Source organism: Somniosus microcephalus, chromosome 12 (assembly GCF_052327205.1).
Source record: "Somniosus microcephalus isolate GS21.2 chromosome 12, FLI_Smic_1.0, whole genome shotgun sequence".
Classification (NCBI taxonomy): domain Eukaryota; kingdom Metazoa; phylum Chordata; class Chondrichthyes; order Squaliformes; family Somniosidae; genus Somniosus; species Somniosus microcephalus.
In genome coordinates this window covers 62,654,936-62,671,352 of record NC_140998.1, presented here as the reverse complement: position 1 = coordinate 62,671,352, position 16,417 = coordinate 62,654,936, and the positions used below count along the sequence as shown (strand labels likewise).

General features: G+C 49.6%; 1 protein-coding gene across 2 annotated transcripts in view; it reads left to right on the top strand.

Annotated features, from left to right (window-relative positions):
- The first annotated feature begins 14,571 nt into the window (after window positions 1-14,571).
- dync1h1 (dynein, cytoplasmic 1, heavy chain 1) overlaps window positions 14,572-16,417 on the top strand; it is a 104,904-nt gene continuing 103,058 nt past the window's right edge. For both annotated transcript variants that reach the window (XM_086002965.1, XM_086002966.1), the window contains exon 1: window positions 14,572-14,843. In XM_086002965.1, coding sequence (XP_085859091.1) covers window positions 14,600-14,843 — 244 coding nt within the window. In that variant the 5' untranslated portion in view covers window positions 14,572-14,599. The remainder of the gene's footprint in view (window positions 14,844-16,417) is intronic.

Sequence of the window (16,417 nt, the reverse complement as noted above, 5' to 3'; positions counted from 1 at the left end):
ATGTCAAGGGGAGGTGGTTAGCCTCGCTTGTTGGAGATAATCATTGCCTGGCACTTCTGTGGCGCGAATGTTACCTGCCACTTAGCAGCCCAAGCCTGAACGTCGTCCAGGTCTTGTTGCATGCGGGCATGGACTGCTTCATTATCTGACGAGTTGTGAATGGCGCTGAACACTGTGCAGTCATCAGCGAACATCCCCATTTCTGACAAGTTGGAAGGAAGGTCATTGATGAAGCAGCTGAAGCTGGTTGGGCCTAGGACACTGCCCTGAGGAACACCTGCAGCGATGTCCTGGGGCTGTGATGATTGACCTTCAGTCACCACAACCATCTTCCTTTGTGCTAGGTATGACTCCAGCCAGTGGAATGCTTTCCCCCTGATTCCCATTGACTTCAGTTTTACTAGGGCTCCTTGATGCCACACTTGGTCAAATGCTGCCTTGATGTCAAGGGCAGTCACTCTGACCTCACCTATGGAATTCAGCTCCTTTGTCCATGCTTGGACCAAGGCTTTAATGAGGTTGGGAGCCGAGTGGTCTTGGTGGAACCCAAACTTTGCATCAGTGAGCAGGTTATTGGTGAGTAAGTGCCGCTTGATAGCACTGTCGATAACACCTTCCCTCACTTTGCTGATGATTGAGAGTAGACTGATGGGGCGGTAATTGGCCAGGTTGGATTTGTCCTGCTTTTTGTGGACAGGCCGTACCTGGGCAGTTTTCCACATTGTCGGATAGATGCCAGTGTTGTAGTTGTACTGGAACAGCTTGGCTAGAGGCACGACTAGTTCTGGAGCACAAGTCTTCAGCACGATAGCCAGGATGTTGTCGAGGCCCATAGCCTTTGCTGTGCGCTCAGCCATTTCTTGATATCATGTGGAGTGAATCGAATTGGCTGAAGACTGGCTTCTGTGATGGTGGGGACCTTGGGAGTAGGCCGATATGGATCATCCACTCGGCACTTCTGGCTGAAGGTAGTTGCAAATGCTTCAGCCTTGTTCTTTTGCACTCACGTGCTGGGCTCCACCATCATTGAGGATGGGGTTATTCATGGAACCACCTCCTCCCATTAGTTGTTTAATGGTCCACCACCATTCACGACTGGATGTGGCAGGACTGCAGAACCTTGATCTGATCCGTTGATTGTGGGATTGCTTAGCCCTGTCTATAGCATGCTGCTTTCGCTTTTTAGCATGCATGTAGTCCTGTGTTGCAGCTTCCCCAGGTTGGCACCTCATTTTTAGGTACGCCTGGTGCTGCTCCTGGCATGCTCTTCTACACTTCTCATTGAACCAGGGTTGGTCCCCTGGCTTGGTGGTAGTGGTAGAGTGAGGGATATGCCGGGCCATGAGGTTTCAGATTGTGATGGAATACAATTCTGCTGCTGCCGATGGCCCACAGCGCCTCATGGATGCCCAGTTTTGAGCTGCTAGATTTGTTCTGAATCTATCCCATTTAGCACGGTGATAGTGCCACACAACACGATGGAGGGTGTCCTCAGTGTGAAGACGGGACTTTGTTTCCGCAATGACTGTGAGGTGGTCACTGCTACCAATGCTGTCATGGCCCAGACTATGTCCTTCAGGACTCGGTCAGCTTGGTCAGTAGTGGTGCTACCGAGCCATTCTTGGTGATGGACATTGAAGTCCCCCACCCAGATTACATTCTGTGCCCTTGCTACTCTCAGTGCTTCTTCCAAGTGGTGTTCAACATGGAGGAGTACTGATTCATCAGCTGAGGGAGGGTGGTAGGTGGTAATCAGCAGGAGGTTTCCTTGCCCATGCTTGACCTGAAGCCATGAGACTTCATGGGGTCCGGAGTCAATGTTGAGGACTCCCAGAGCCACACCTTTCCGACTGCATACCATTGTGCCGCCACCCCTGGTGAGTCTATCCTGCCGGTGGGACAGGACATACCCAGGGATGGTGATGGAGGAACATAAGAAATAGGAGCAGGAGTAGGCCAATCGGCCCCTCGAGCCTGCTCCGCCATTCAATAAGATCATGGCTGATCTGATCCTAACCTCAAATCTACTTTCACTCTCCATCCCACCCGAACCAATGTGATCTCCCGGGAGAGGCGAAAAACCAGATAAAAAACCCAATGGCCAATTTGGGATAAAAAATCTGGGAAATTCCTCTCCGACCCATCTAGGCGATCGAAACTCGTCCAGGAGATCACTCTGTCCCTGTATTTCCTGCAGTACTTACCTTCTGTAAGAGGTGATCTCCACCCCAGCCAGGAACAGGCCCAATTTACTCTTGAAGGACTCCTAGCTGGCAGCCTGTTCCCGAGGTCTCCACTAATCCCTGTGAATAGAACCATCTCCTGAAATCTAACACAGAATTAGAACACAAGAAGTAGGAGCAGGACCAGGCTACACGGCCCCTTGGCCCGCTCCACCACCCACAGGGCCATGACCGATCCGAACCTAGACTCATGTCCGATTTCCTGCCCGCTCCCCGTAACCCCTAATTCCCTTTACTTCTAGGAAACTGTCTATTTCTGTTTTAAATTTATTTAATGATTTAGCTTCCACAGCTCTCTGGGGCAGCAAATTCCACAGACCTACCACCCTCTGAGTGAAGAAGTTTCTCCTCATCTCAGTTTTGAAAGAGCAGCCCCTTATTCTAAGATTATGCCCCCTAGTTCTAGTTTCACCCATCATTGGGAACATCCTCACCGCATCCTCACCACAGGAGTTTGGGACATTGGCTGAAAGGTATGATTTTGTGAGTATGACTATGTCAGGCTGTTGCTTGACTAGTCTGTGGGACAGCTCTCCCAATTTTGGCACAAGTCCCCAGATGTTGGTGAGGAGGACTTTGCAGGGTTGACTGGGCTGGGTGTGCCGTTGCCATGTCCATAACCAGTGCCGAGTTCAAAGCCGGGTGGTCCGTCCGGTTTCATTTCGTAGCTGATAGTTACAACTGAGTGGCTTGCTGGGCCATTTCAGAGGGCAGTTAAGAGTCTACCACAGTGCTGTGGGTCTGGAGTCACATATAGGCCAGACCAGGTAAGGACGGCAGATTTCCTTCCCTAAAGGACATTAGTGAACCAGATGGGTTTTTATGACAATCCGATAGTTTCATGGTTACCATTACCATTGTTGTAAAAAACCAATTGGTTCACTAATGCCCTTTAGAGAGAGAAACCTGCTATCCTTACCCAGTCTGGCCTATATGAGTCCAGTCCTGCACCAACAGGGTTGATTCTTAAATGCCTTCCGAAGTGGCCAAGCAAGCTTCTTAATTGTATCAAATCTACTACACTGCAGCAGTTCAAGGAGGCCAGCCACCACATTCTCAGGGCAACCAGGGATAGGCAATAAACGCTCACAATCTGAGAATTTTTTTTTTTTTAAACCATCACCAACACCAGGTGGAGGTATTTATCAATGCTATGTCTGAACTGACAACTATAAGTTCAGCAAATACCAGCCTAGGATATCCTCTGATTTTTCCCTCTTCTGTGGAAGCTCTGTTTGGTGACATAACCTAATAGTAGGACCAAAACCATGTGGTGTGTTTTTGTGTCTTTTGTCTCTTTCCTACTTTAGACCACCCTTTTGGATGAGTCCTAACTCACTATGGCTTTGAGTGAGGAGGGAGAGAGAAAATGGGGAACTACAGACCAGTTAGCCTGACATCAGTAGTAGGGAAAATGCTAGAATCTATTACAGGTAGACTATCCTTTATCCGAAAACCTCGGGACCAGCCGAGTTTCGGATAAAGGAGAATTTCGGATTTCGGAAGGTGGGTCGGCGGGGGGTCGTGCGCACGACTTACGCTGACGCTCAGCGTAAGTCAGTCGGGGTCGGCGGGGGTCGGGGCCGGCGGTTGGTTTCCTTTTAATCTAGCATTCTGACACACTGTGAGTATATGACTTGCCCGTGGTCCTGGAGATCTGGTTTAAATGTAAAATCTTTGTGGAAGATGGATCCTATTAGTCTTGAGCTTTGGAGTGCACGTCATGCCTGATGTGAGAAATTGACTGTCCGAGTGGTGCATTCAAAACTGTACGCTGATCTTGCAAATTCTTGTCCTCATCACAAACAGTGTTAGAGATGAAAAGTGATTGGAGTAACCCAGGTGACTCAGTGAGTAAATACATTTCTGCAAAGGATCTGAGATTAGTGGGGTTGCATAATCCGCAAAATTCAAAATCAGAACACCAAGTCATGCTGGCGGTTGTCGGGGCTGGCGGTTGTCGGGGCCGGCGGGGTCCGCGGGGGGGTCGGCGGTTGTCGGGGCCGGCGGGGTCCGCGGGGGGGCCGGCAGTTGTCGGGGCCGGCGGGGTCCGCGGGGGGGTCGGCGGTTGTCGGGGCTGGCGGGGTCCGCGGGGGGGTCGGCGGTTGTCGGGGCCGGCGGGGTCCGCGGGGGGGCCGGCGGTTGTCGGGGCCGGCGGGGGGGTCGGCGGTTGTCGGGGCTGGCGGGGTCCGCGGGGGGGTCGGCGGTTGTCGGGGCTGGCGGGGTCCGCGGGGGGGTCGGCGGTTGTCGGGGCCGGCGGGGTCCGCGGGGGGGCCGGCGGTTGTCGGGGCCGGCGGGGGGGTCGGCGGTTGTCGGGGCTGGCGGGGTCCGCGGGGGGGTCGGCGGTTGTCGGGGCTGGCGGGGTCGGCGGGGGGTCGTGCGCACGACTTACCCTTTATCCGAACTTCCGAAACCGGAACCCTCTAAAAACCGAAGAGGGTTTCGGTTTTCGGAAGTCCGGATAAAGGGTAGTCTACCTGTATTAAGGACGTGGTAACAGGGCACTTAGAAAATAATAATAGGATTGGGCAGAGTCAACACGGATTTATGAAAGGGAAATCGTGTTTGAAAAATCTGTTGAGTTTTTTGAAGTTGTAACTAGCAGAATAGATAAGGGGAAACCAGTGTATGTGGTGTATTTGGATTTTCAGAAGGCATTCGATAAGGTGCCACACAAGAGGTTATTAAACAAAATTAGGGCTCATGGGATTGGGGGTAATATACTAGCATGGATTGAGGATTGGTTAACGGACAGAAAACAGAGAGTAGGAATAAACAATTAGGAAAGCAAATGGTATGTTGGATTTTATTACAAGAGAATTTTAGTATAAAAGTAAAGACATCTTACTGCAATTATATAGGGCCCTGGTGAGACCACACCTGGAGTATTGTGTACAGTTTTGGTCTCCTTACTTAAGGAAGGATATACATGCCATAGAGGGAGTGCAACGAAGGTTCACCAGACTGGTTCCTGGGATGGGGGGATTGTCCTATGAGGAGAGATTGAGTAGACTAGGCCTATATTCTCTAGAGTTTAGAAGAATGAGAGGTGATCTCATTGAAACATACAAAATTCTTACAGGGCTTGACAGAGTAGATGCAGGGAGGATGTTTCCCCTGGCTGGGGAGTCTAGAACCAGGGGTCACAGTCTCAGAATAAGTGATCGGCCATTTAAGATAATATAATAATAATAATAATAATAATCAACTTTATTGTCATTGTTAGTGCACAAGTGCAGTACAACGAAATGTAGGCTTGCGGCTCCCGAGAGTGTACATTTAGATTAAGACATTTAAACATTCAACATTCATTTGGCTTGTAATACATTAACATAAACATAATAAAGTGCATTGGCAGATGTGCAGGCTTTAGAGTTTATTTGTGGAGTTCAGTAGGATGACAGCCCTGGGAAAGAAGCTGTTCCTAAATCTGGTCGTTCGGGTGCAAATGCATCTGTAGCGTCTCCCAGATGGCAGGAGGGTGAACAGACTGTGGCTGGGGTGGGTAGGGTCTTTGATGATGGTCCGTGACCTCCGTAAACAGCGTTTCTGGTATATGTGCTCTATGGTCGGTAGCCGGGTGCCGGTAATGCGTTGGGCAGTTTTGACTACCCGCTGCAGGGCTTTCCGGTCATAGTAGCTACAGCTGCCATACCATACTGTGATACAGTTCGTCAGGATGCTTTCTATTGTGCAGAGGTAAAAGTTAGAGAGGATCAGGGGTAACAGGTTACATCCCTTCAGCCTCCTTAGGAAATATAGGCGCTGCTGGGCCTTCTTCACCAGAGAGGAGGTATTGAGGGACCAGGAGAGGTCTTCCGTGATGTGGACTCCAAGGAACTTAAAGCTGTCCACCCTTTCCACCACAGCCCCATGGATGTGGATGGGGGTGTGACTTCCGCCTTTAGACTTCCTGAAGTCCACAATGATTTCTTTGGTTTTCTTGATGTTGAGGGCCAGGTTGTTATCGGCGCACCACTTCACGAGATGCTGGACCTCCTCCCTGTAGGCTGACTCATCGTTGTTGGTGATCTGGCCTACCACCATGGTATCATCCGCAAACTTGATGATGGTGTTGGAACCATGAACAGCCACACAGTCGTGGGTGAAGAGGGAGTAGAGGAGGGGGCTCAGCACACATCCTTGTGGGGCCCCCGTGTTCAGGGTCAGGGGTGGGGGGAGGTGTGGTTACCTAATTTGACAGACTGGGGTCTGTTTGTTAGGAAGTCCAGGGTCCAGTTCTTCACTCAGAGGGCGGTGAATCTTTGGAATTCTCTACCCCAATGGGCTGCAGAGGCTCAGTCATTGATTATATTCAAGATGGAGATAGATTGATTTTTGGATATTAAGGGAATCAAGGGATATGGGGATAGTGCAGGAAACTGGAGTTGAGGTAGATCAGCCATGATCTTATTGAATGGCGGAGCAGGCTCGAGGGGCCAAATGACCTACTCCTGCTCCTATTTCTTATGTTCTCACTGACTCTGATATCTAGATAAGAAGCTCAACACCATCCAGGACAAAGCAGTTTGCTTGATTGGCACTTCACCCACTAGCCTAAGAATTCACACCCTCCTCCAGTGGCGTACCATGGCTGCAGCGTGTCCTATCTATAGGGTGCACTGCAGCACGCGCCAATGTTTCTTCGACAGCATCTCCACCACCCAAAAGGACAAGGGCAGCAGGTGCATGTGAACACCATCACCTCCAAGTTCTCCTCTAAGTCACACGACATCCTGCTGTGTCAAGATCCTGAAATTCCCTAACAACCTTGTGGCAGCGCCTTCACCACATGTACTATAATGGTTCAAGAAGAAAGCCCACTACCACCTTCTAAAGGACAACTAGAGATGGGCAATAAATGCCGGCCTTGCCAGTGATGCCCACATATCACGATTTAATTAAAAATAAGTTTCGAGAGTGTCTCCAAGATAACTAAGATAAAAGTTTTGTTAAATTTCTACAGTTGCTGGCTCTTTCCTGTGCTTCTACAGAATTTTCCTCACTTCTTCAAAAGTGGCAGAATATCATAACACCTGAGTTTATTTTAGGCTTTTAATAAAAAATAAATTTAATGAACAATAGATGAACGAGGAAGTAATTAACAGTAATATAATGTATATATTTACAATAGATGTTAGACTATGCCAACTACTCAAAACAAGGAAACTGATAGATGGTTAGCAATCTCTAGGAAACTAATTATTTTATAATTAACGTTTACATGCTAGTCATTCATTTATTAACATGTTTTCTATGTTAAAGGGGCTAATTGCAAATGCAAGTTATTGCACAACATCAGGAATCTGATAGAAAGATGTGTTAGGTTAGTAAGAAAAAAGCATTGTCAAATAGCAGGAGATGTACTGTCACATTTGATCTATATATAAACGGTTTTCTATGTATATCAATTGCACAAAATAAAAACAATCCAAAAGTGAAAAAGTACATAAATATCAAGTTAAAAATATCACTGTTCCTTCATCGTCGCTGGGTCCAAATCCTGGAACTCCCTCCCTAACAGCACTATGGGAGTACTTTCACCTCGCAGACTGCAGCGGTTCAAGAAGGCTTCTCGAGGGCAATTAGGGATGGGCAATAAATGCTGGCCTTGCCAGCAACGCCCACATCCCATGAACGAATGAAAAAAACATTTATTATGGTAAATATGAAAATAATCAAAATTTAAAGAACTGTATTAAAACTAGTGAAAGATTGGTATAATTAAGTGCAGTACAGTGCATAGATGGTTGATGAAAAGCCCACTTGCGTTTCAACAAAGGTTACAAACAATATTCAATTATAACGCGAGAAGCTGGCGTGCTCGAAACAAATTGCGTATTCAAACACTGAGAATGTAAGCTCCTACAAACCAGCCGTAATATCCCGTTCCCGAGTCTTCTAAAGTTTAAAGTTTACATGTCCATCATTTTGGTTGAACAAATAAACATCTAGTGACTTATCTCAGAATCTTCTTCTTCTTAGGCAGTCCCTCGGAACCGAGGATGACTTGCTTCCACATTAAAAATGAGCTCGCATGTGACTGATTAGTCCAATGCGGTACCTACAGTCTCTGTCACAGGTGAGGCAGACGGTGGGTGGGGTGCTTGGGTTGACGTGTGCTCCTTGCGCTGCCTGCGCTTGGCTTCCGCTTGCTCCCGGCGAAGAGACTCGAGGTGTTTGGCACCTTCCCGGATGCTTCTCCTCCACTTTGTGCGGTCTTGGGCCAGGGATTCCCAGGTGTCGGTGGGGATGTTACACTTTTTCAAGGAGGCTTTGAGGGTGTCCTTGAAGCGTTTCCTCTGCCCACCTGGGGCTCTCTTGCCGTGCCGGAGCTCCGAGTAGAGCGCTTGTTTTGGGAGTCTCGTATCGGGCATGCGGACAATGTGACCCGTCCATCGGAGCTGATTGAGCGTGGTCAGAGCTTCGATGCTGGGGATGTTGGCCTGAGCAAGATCACTGATGTTGGTGCGCCTATCCTGCCAATGGATTAGCAGGATTTTGCGGAGGCAGCGTTGGTGGTACCTATCCAGTGCTTTGAGGTGCCTGCTGTACATGGTCCATGTCTCTGAGGCATACAGCAGGGCAGGTATCACTGCTGCCCTGTAGACCATTGATGTGCCTCAATAATCCCGAGACTCGATGTTAGCGAAACAAAACAAGGCTTTTATTAACTTAGAAGATAACACGCAGTGGAGAGAGGTATCTTCCCTGGAGGTCTGCAGTACTGGCTGTGAGGCCAGACTGAGCTGGCTTACATAGAGGCCAGGTATGGGCGGAGCCCTACACACAACACATTCCATACATTCCAATACACAATACAATGTGAGGAGAAACCTGAAACCAACCACAGTCACAGGCAATACAATGGTAAGGGGGAACCTGAAACCAACCACAGTCACAGGCAGTGATGAATGGAATATTTCATCACATTCACCCCTTCTATAGATTTAGTCTGTTCGGGGGTTTGGTAGTCCTCTGCGACCGACGTGGCTGTTGTGGTGTCGCGGGTGTCGGCTGGGTGTCCCCGGTGGCCTCCTGGGTCTCTGCCGGGGGTGCCGCCAGGGTTGTTGAAGGGGTAGTTGGTGGGGGTGCCATTGGTCGATGTTCTTCCGGGGGTGATGAAAGAGTAGTGGGTGGGTAAGAGTTGCTGTGGTCGTTGTTGCTGCTATTGCCGTGGTTGTTGTCGTTACCGGCTGGGGCGACGTCTTTTATTGACACGGTGTCCTCCCTTCCGTCGGTGTGCCGGACATACGCGTATTGGGGGTTGGCGTGGAGTAGGTGCACTGGCTCCACGAGAGGGTCCGTCTTATGGCCCCTCACATGCCTTCGCACGAATACCAGACCCGGGGTGGAGAGCCATGACGGCATGGATACGCCAGAGGTGGATTTCCGGGGGAAGCTAAACATTCGTTCATGAGGCGTGGCATTAGTGGCAGTACACAATAGCGACCGTATCGAATGGAGCACATCTGAGAGGACTTCCTGCCAGCGGGAGATAGGGAGGCCCTTGGTCCTTAGAGCTAGAGTGACTGCTTTCCATACTGTCCCGTTCTCTCGCTCCACTTGACTGTTACCCCGGGGGTTGTAGCTGGTGGTACGGCTCGTGGCGATACCCCTGGACAGCATGTACTGGCGTAGCTCTTCACTCATGAAGGACGCCCCCCTATCCGTGTGGATGTAGCTCGGCATACCGAACAGGCAGAACAGGCTGTTGAGGCATTTAATGACCGTGGCGCTGGTCATGTCTGGGCAGGGGAAGGCGAATGGGAACCGGGAATATTCGTCCACAATGTTCAGGAAGTAAACATTGCAGTCGACGGACGGGAGGGGGCCCTTGAAATCTAAGCTGAGCCGCTCAAAGGGCCGTGTAGCTTTGATTAAGTGGGCTCTATCAGGGTGGTAGAACCGAGGCTTGCACTCAGCGCAAGTGCGGCAGTTCCTGGTCAGAGACCGAACTTCCTCAATCGAGTAGGGTAAGTTGCGGGACTTTATGAAGTGGAACAGCCGCGTGACCCCTGGGTGGCAGAGGTCGTTGTGGAGGGTCTGTAGCCGATCCCCGGTGGCGCTGGCACACATCCCTCGTGAGAGGGCATCTGGGGATTCGTTAAGGGCCCCTGGCCGGTAAATGATGTCATACTCGAAGGTGGAGAGCTCGATCCGCCACCTAAGAATCTTATCATTTTTGATCTTCCCCCTCTGTTTATTATTGAACATAAACGCTACCGACCGCTGGTCGGTAAGTAGGGTGAAGCGTTTGCCGGCTAGGTAGTGGCGCCAGTGGCACACTGCCTCCACGATGGCTTGGGCCTCCTTTTCCACGGAGGAGTGTCTGATCTCGGGCCCTTGGAGGGTCCTCGAGAAGAAAGCTATGGGCCGCCCCGCCTGGTTGAGGGTGGCCGCCAAGGCAAAGTCAGACGCATCACTTTCCACTTGAAATGGAGTGTTCTCGTCCACTGCCTGTAGCGTGGCCTGCTCAATATCCTGCTTAATGCTTTTGAAGGCGGCGTGGGCCTCAGCAGAGAGCGGAAAAGAGGATGCTTTCAAGAGGGGGCGGGCTTTGTCGGAGTAGTTGGGGACCCATTGGGAATAATAAGAAAATAACCCCAGGCACCTTTTCAGGGCTTTGGGAGTGTTGGGCAGGGGCAGCTCCCGTAGGGGGCGCAATCGGTCGGGGTCTGGTCCGATTTCCCCATTCTCCACCACGCTGCCTAGTATGCAGAGGCGCGTGGTGTTGAAAACGCACTTGTCCTCGTTGTAGGTGAGGTTGAGTTTTTGTGCGGTTTTCAGGAACCTCTCGAGGTTCGAGTCGTGATCCTGCTGGTTGTGACCGCAGATGGTGACGTTGTCGAGGTAGGGGAAGGTTGCCTGCAAGTGGTGGTCATCGACCATGTGATCCATCTCCCTCTGGAAGACCGAGACCCCATTCGTCACCCCAAAGGGGACTCTGAGGAATTGGTAGAGGCGTCCGTTCGCCTCGAAGGCGGTGTACGGGCGGTCCTCTGGTCTGATAGGGAGCTGGTGGTACGCTGACTTGAGGTCGATGGTGGAGAACACCCGGTATTGGGCGATTTGGTTCACCATTTCTGATATGCGGGGTAGCGGGTAGGCGTCTAGTTGGGTGTACCTGTTGATCGTTTGGCTATAGTCGATCACCATCCGTTTCTTCTCGCTACCCCTTACCACCACCACTTGGGCGCGCCACGGGCTATTGCTGCATTCAATAATGCGCTCTTTCAGGAGCCTGTCTACCTCGGTTGCGATAAACCGCCTGTCCTCCCAGCTGTACCTCCTGCTTTTGGTCGCTATTGGCCGGCAGTTAGGGGTAAGGTTCGCGAATAGCGAAGGCGGCTTTACCTTCAGGGTAGCCAGGCCGCACACTGTGAGGGGCGGCTGGGACCCACCGTACTTGAGCGTGATGCTTTGGTGGTTGCACTGGAAATCCAGGCCCAAGATCACGCTCGCGCATAGATTCTTCATGATTAATACTTTAAAATTATCGTATACAGTCCCGTTAACGGACAATTGTACCGTGCAGTAACCCAGAATGGTCGATGTCTGGGTTTTATCAGCCATAGAGATGGTACCCCGAGTAGGGACCACCTTTAGGGAGAGTTGTCGTGCCAGTTCCGGGTGGATAAAACTCTCCGTGCTTCCACTGTCAATTAAACATTTAACCCCGCACCCGTTTACCTCGATGTCCACCATTGATTTGGATAGCGGGTGGGGCCTGGTCTGGTCCACTGTGACCGATGCCACTGTAGGGCCCTGATCGAGACAAGATGGCGTCCGCGCTGTCTGCTCACAAGATGGCGGACCCCACGAGGTCGGGCAAGATGGCGTCCAAGATGGCCGCTCCCACGGCGCACACGCGGCGGTGGCAGGTTTTGGTTTTCCAGCAGGGTTCCCTTTGCACACCTTCCCAAAGTGCCCCTTCTTACCGCACTTAAAGCAGGTGGTGCCTTTCGCCGGGCACAGGTTTCTGGTGTGCTTTGGCTGCCCGCAGAAGTAGCAGTTGGGTCCCCGACGCGTCGCGGCTGTCGTAGGGCTTCTGGGGGGGAGAGCGGGGCCCTGACGGTGTCGGGCTGCCGGGCGGGGAAGATGCCTTCCAAGATGGCGGCGCCCTTGGTGCACACGTGGCGGCGTGGACGGCGCGGGCTGAAGAGTAGGCGTCCGAGTTTCTCTGGGCCACATCCAGGGATCGCGCGGTGTCCGCAGCCTGTTTCAGGTCCAATTCCGTTTTTTCCAGCAGTCTTTGCTGGATGTAAGTGGAGCTGAGGCCTGTGATAAAGGCATCGCGAACAAGCTCGTCGGTGTACACTGCGGCTTTTACATCTCGGCACTTGCAGTCTTTGCCAAGCATTTTCAGGGTGCCTAGGAACTCCTCCACCGATTCCCCAGGTCGCTGTGCGCGAGTGGCGAGCAGATGCCTAGCATACACCTCATTCATAGGCTGCTGGTAATGCGCCTTTAAGATGTCGCAGGCGGCCAGGTACGTGTCGGCGTCTTGGATGAGGGGGTAAACCCGGTGGCTTACCCAATTCCGCAGAATTCCGAGTTTCATACTCGCAGCGTCCGTAGCGTCTTTGACGGCTGCGGAATTGTCCAGGAAGAATTCCATACACATAAACCAGTGTCCGAAGTGTGCTGATGCGTCCGGAGCATGCTGATCCAAACCCAAACGTTCGGGTTTCAGGAGTTGATCCATTGTGTTGAAAAATAAGTTAATAAAATTGATGTGCCTCAATAATCCCGAGACTCGATGTTAGCGGAACAAAACAAGGCTTTTATTAACTTAGAAGATAACACGCAGTGGAGAGAGGTATCTTCCCTGGAGGTCTGCAGTACTGGCTGTGAGGCCAGACTGAGCTGGCTTACATAGAGGCCAGGTATAGGCGGAGCCCTACACACAACACATTCCATACATTCCAATACACAATACAATGTGAGGAGAAACCTGAAACCAACCACAGTCACAGGCAATACAATGGCAAGGGGGAACCTGAAACCAACCACAGTCACAGGCAGTGATGAATGGAATATTTCATCACAACCATGAGCTTAGTGCCGGGTTTGAGGTCCTGGTCTTCAAACACTCTCTTCCTCAGGCGACCGAAGGCTGCACTGGCACACTGAAGGCTTGCATACTCAGAATACTTGCAACAACGGTAACAGAGACTTAATATGGTACCTGCGGTAGTGATTTTGTAAATATCACCAGTGCGCCTGTGCCTACGAACATGGGTCCAGGTCCGCACTTTGATCTGTTAAATCATCCCAACCATGCAATTTATCATAACAAATGAGCCAGTGCGATTTGTTTGACATCACAGTAAATATATTTTAATATACTGACTGCATGTTTTTGCACACTACCTCTAGTTAATGCCTAATGGCTTCTCTTCTCGCCCCCGCACTGTCACCTCTGGAGTGCCCTTGTTTGAGCCAATTTTTGAACCACATTTATCCCATCTATGTAAAGTCTTATTAAAAAATAACTTTTCCCTATTAGACACATAACAAAAAATTGCTTTTAATATTTCTTTGTCACACGACTCTGTGGTTTTCTCACTGAATAATTATTGCAGTTAATTTCTGGTTTCAATAACATTAGTGGATTAGTGAGTTTTTAAAATGGTCCTGAACGCGCAATCGTCCTTTTTATACCACAACTGCAGAAGCTTCCGAATATTGATTGGTGTTTTAAAACATTTTAATATAATCACGTTACATTGCAATTGTGCTCATGCACTAGATAACGCCATTGCATAAATGCTCAGCAAAAAGATTCTCACTTTCGAATGCAAACTTGGAATCAGGTGTTAGAGCCTTTCCAACTCTTCTATATTTCCAATAGTTTTCACGGTACCAATAGATACTGAAAAATCTATTTGAAAAGGGCAAACTGGAAATCCAGATACATGCGAAATAATTCTCCTTCGCAAGGCAATCTTGCTAAACAGGCTTGTAGGATCGCAAACACGTAATTCGCAAAAAATATTTTTTATAAATCAAGCAAAATTACTGATGCATATTCAGAAATGGTAAAAACAGAGAGGGTGGGGAAATAAGACTATGCAAACCCACCCAACCGCAACCTGGCAGTAGATTGCGGATGTGGCCGTGCACTCTGGGAGTTGTAGTTTTTCCTCTGTCGTGACAGTGGCGGCTGAACATTGTTGTCTGGGCGACGCGGACTACAACTCCCAGCGGGCAGTGCGTTGCCGCATTACCTCATCCCCGCCGTGTCACGTGAGGTGGCGGACTAGTCTTAGTCGCTGGGCGGGGTCGGGAGCAGTACTGACTGAGGCTCGGCGGTGCTCGGGCACTTCGCAGTGCGACAGCCGGCGTTCACCATGTCCGAAGGTGGCGGTGAGGACGGCACGGCCGTCCTGGAAGTGACCGTGCAGAATGTGGCCGACGTGTCGCTGCTGCAGAAACACATCCGCAAGCTGGTGCCGCTGCTGCTGGAAGATGGCGGCGACGCGCCGGCCGCGCTGGAAACGGCTTTCGAGGAGAAGAGCGCGGTGGAGCAGATAAAAAAATTCCTCTCCGACCCCCAGATGCACACGGTGCTGGTCGAGCGGACCACCCTGAAAGGTTTGTGCGAGGCGAGGGTCGGTCGGTGGGTGTAGCGTGAATGGGTCGCGATTGCACCCTCCTCCCCCACCCGGCCGGCCGCACCCAACTGACAGCTGGACGGCAGAAAGCCGGGGCCGAGGAAGGGAAAGGCTCCCTTCCAAGCTGCTGTGTAAAGGGTCCGGTGAGGCGTCTAAAGCAAAATGAACGCGGAGTTTGAGTGGATAAAGGTCTGCAGCAAACAAAAGGCTGTTGCTGCAGAGGCCGCTCCTTGTGACAGCTGCCGAGCTCTGCAAGGTCTCCCTCGGGGCGGATGTCCCTCGTTCCTCCCTCTCCTGCAGTTCAAGCTGTGGAAAACGGTGTTTTTTGAAGACAAAAAGAAAACTTGTTTTTTGATTTGAGCAATGTATGATCCCCCCACCCCCACATGTTTAAATTATAATTTTAGCAGCATTGGATTAAATTTCTGTTTAAACTTAGTATTTAATGCTATTAAAATAATTACAAGGACGAAGCCGTGATTGTGGGAGGAGAGGGAATTTATTGTAAATTGACGCATAAGCGCTTGTCTCCATCAATTGCTTCTGAGCTGAGTCAGTATACAGATGGACTTGTGTTTCTCCACCACAACTCGCGAGATTGATTCACGCACCATTTTCTACATTTCTTAATAGACATATTGGTGGTGTCCGCTTTATAAAGATCGGAGTGGTCGATGATCGCTTTCAAAACATGCAATTGTGTGCAGGCTTCTTCGATAAATACATTATCCTACCGAGATAACTCCTAGTCTATTCACAAACAAATGTTAAAATATCAGACAAATCACAGTTTAGACTTGTTTTGAAAAATGCTGAAGTGGAGGGCAGATTTGAAGTTGGAACAGTGCATTTGGTAGAAATGTTAAAATTGTTTTCATGCGGTAGTGTTTTCTGGCAGTATTTACAGATTAACATGGTTCAGAAGGAAATGTTGAATTTCAGTTACTTGTTCTGTGCAAACACTTGTTATGGAGTGGATCTGAATTAATTATATCGCTTTTTAGTTATAAAGGATTCTTGAGTTATGTATACTTTGAATGCTACTTCGTACGCAGTGCCAAATTACCATACCACAACAGCGTCTAGGTCAGGATTCTTCTGCAATGCAGTGTTCTTGAACTGGATCTTGTCTTAGTCTTCAATGGCTTTTAAAATATGAATATCCAATCCATAGATGAACAGTAACATTTTCAGTGATTTCACATGCAAGTTATGGAGCATCTATAATTTTTCATGTAAATATGCTTTGTACAGTAAAGAACTTTAACTCTTCAAATGTCACACCCTTAAGTTTATGTAGATTTTAGTTGTGGGGGGAACTACTTCAGCTGTCATTTTTTTTTTGAATGCCTGTAGAAAGAAGCACTATGTTTGCTAGTCAAATGTTGAAGTAACCTCTCTTCATACAGTGAATATAGATGTTTCTTGTTAAAACACACTTCTGAATCCTTAAACATTAGTTCTGGAATTCTATTTTGTCCACTCTTTTTCTCCCCCCCCCCCCTTTGTTTATATGTTTCTTTCTTGATTGAAGAGACTGTCTATTGGGGCGTT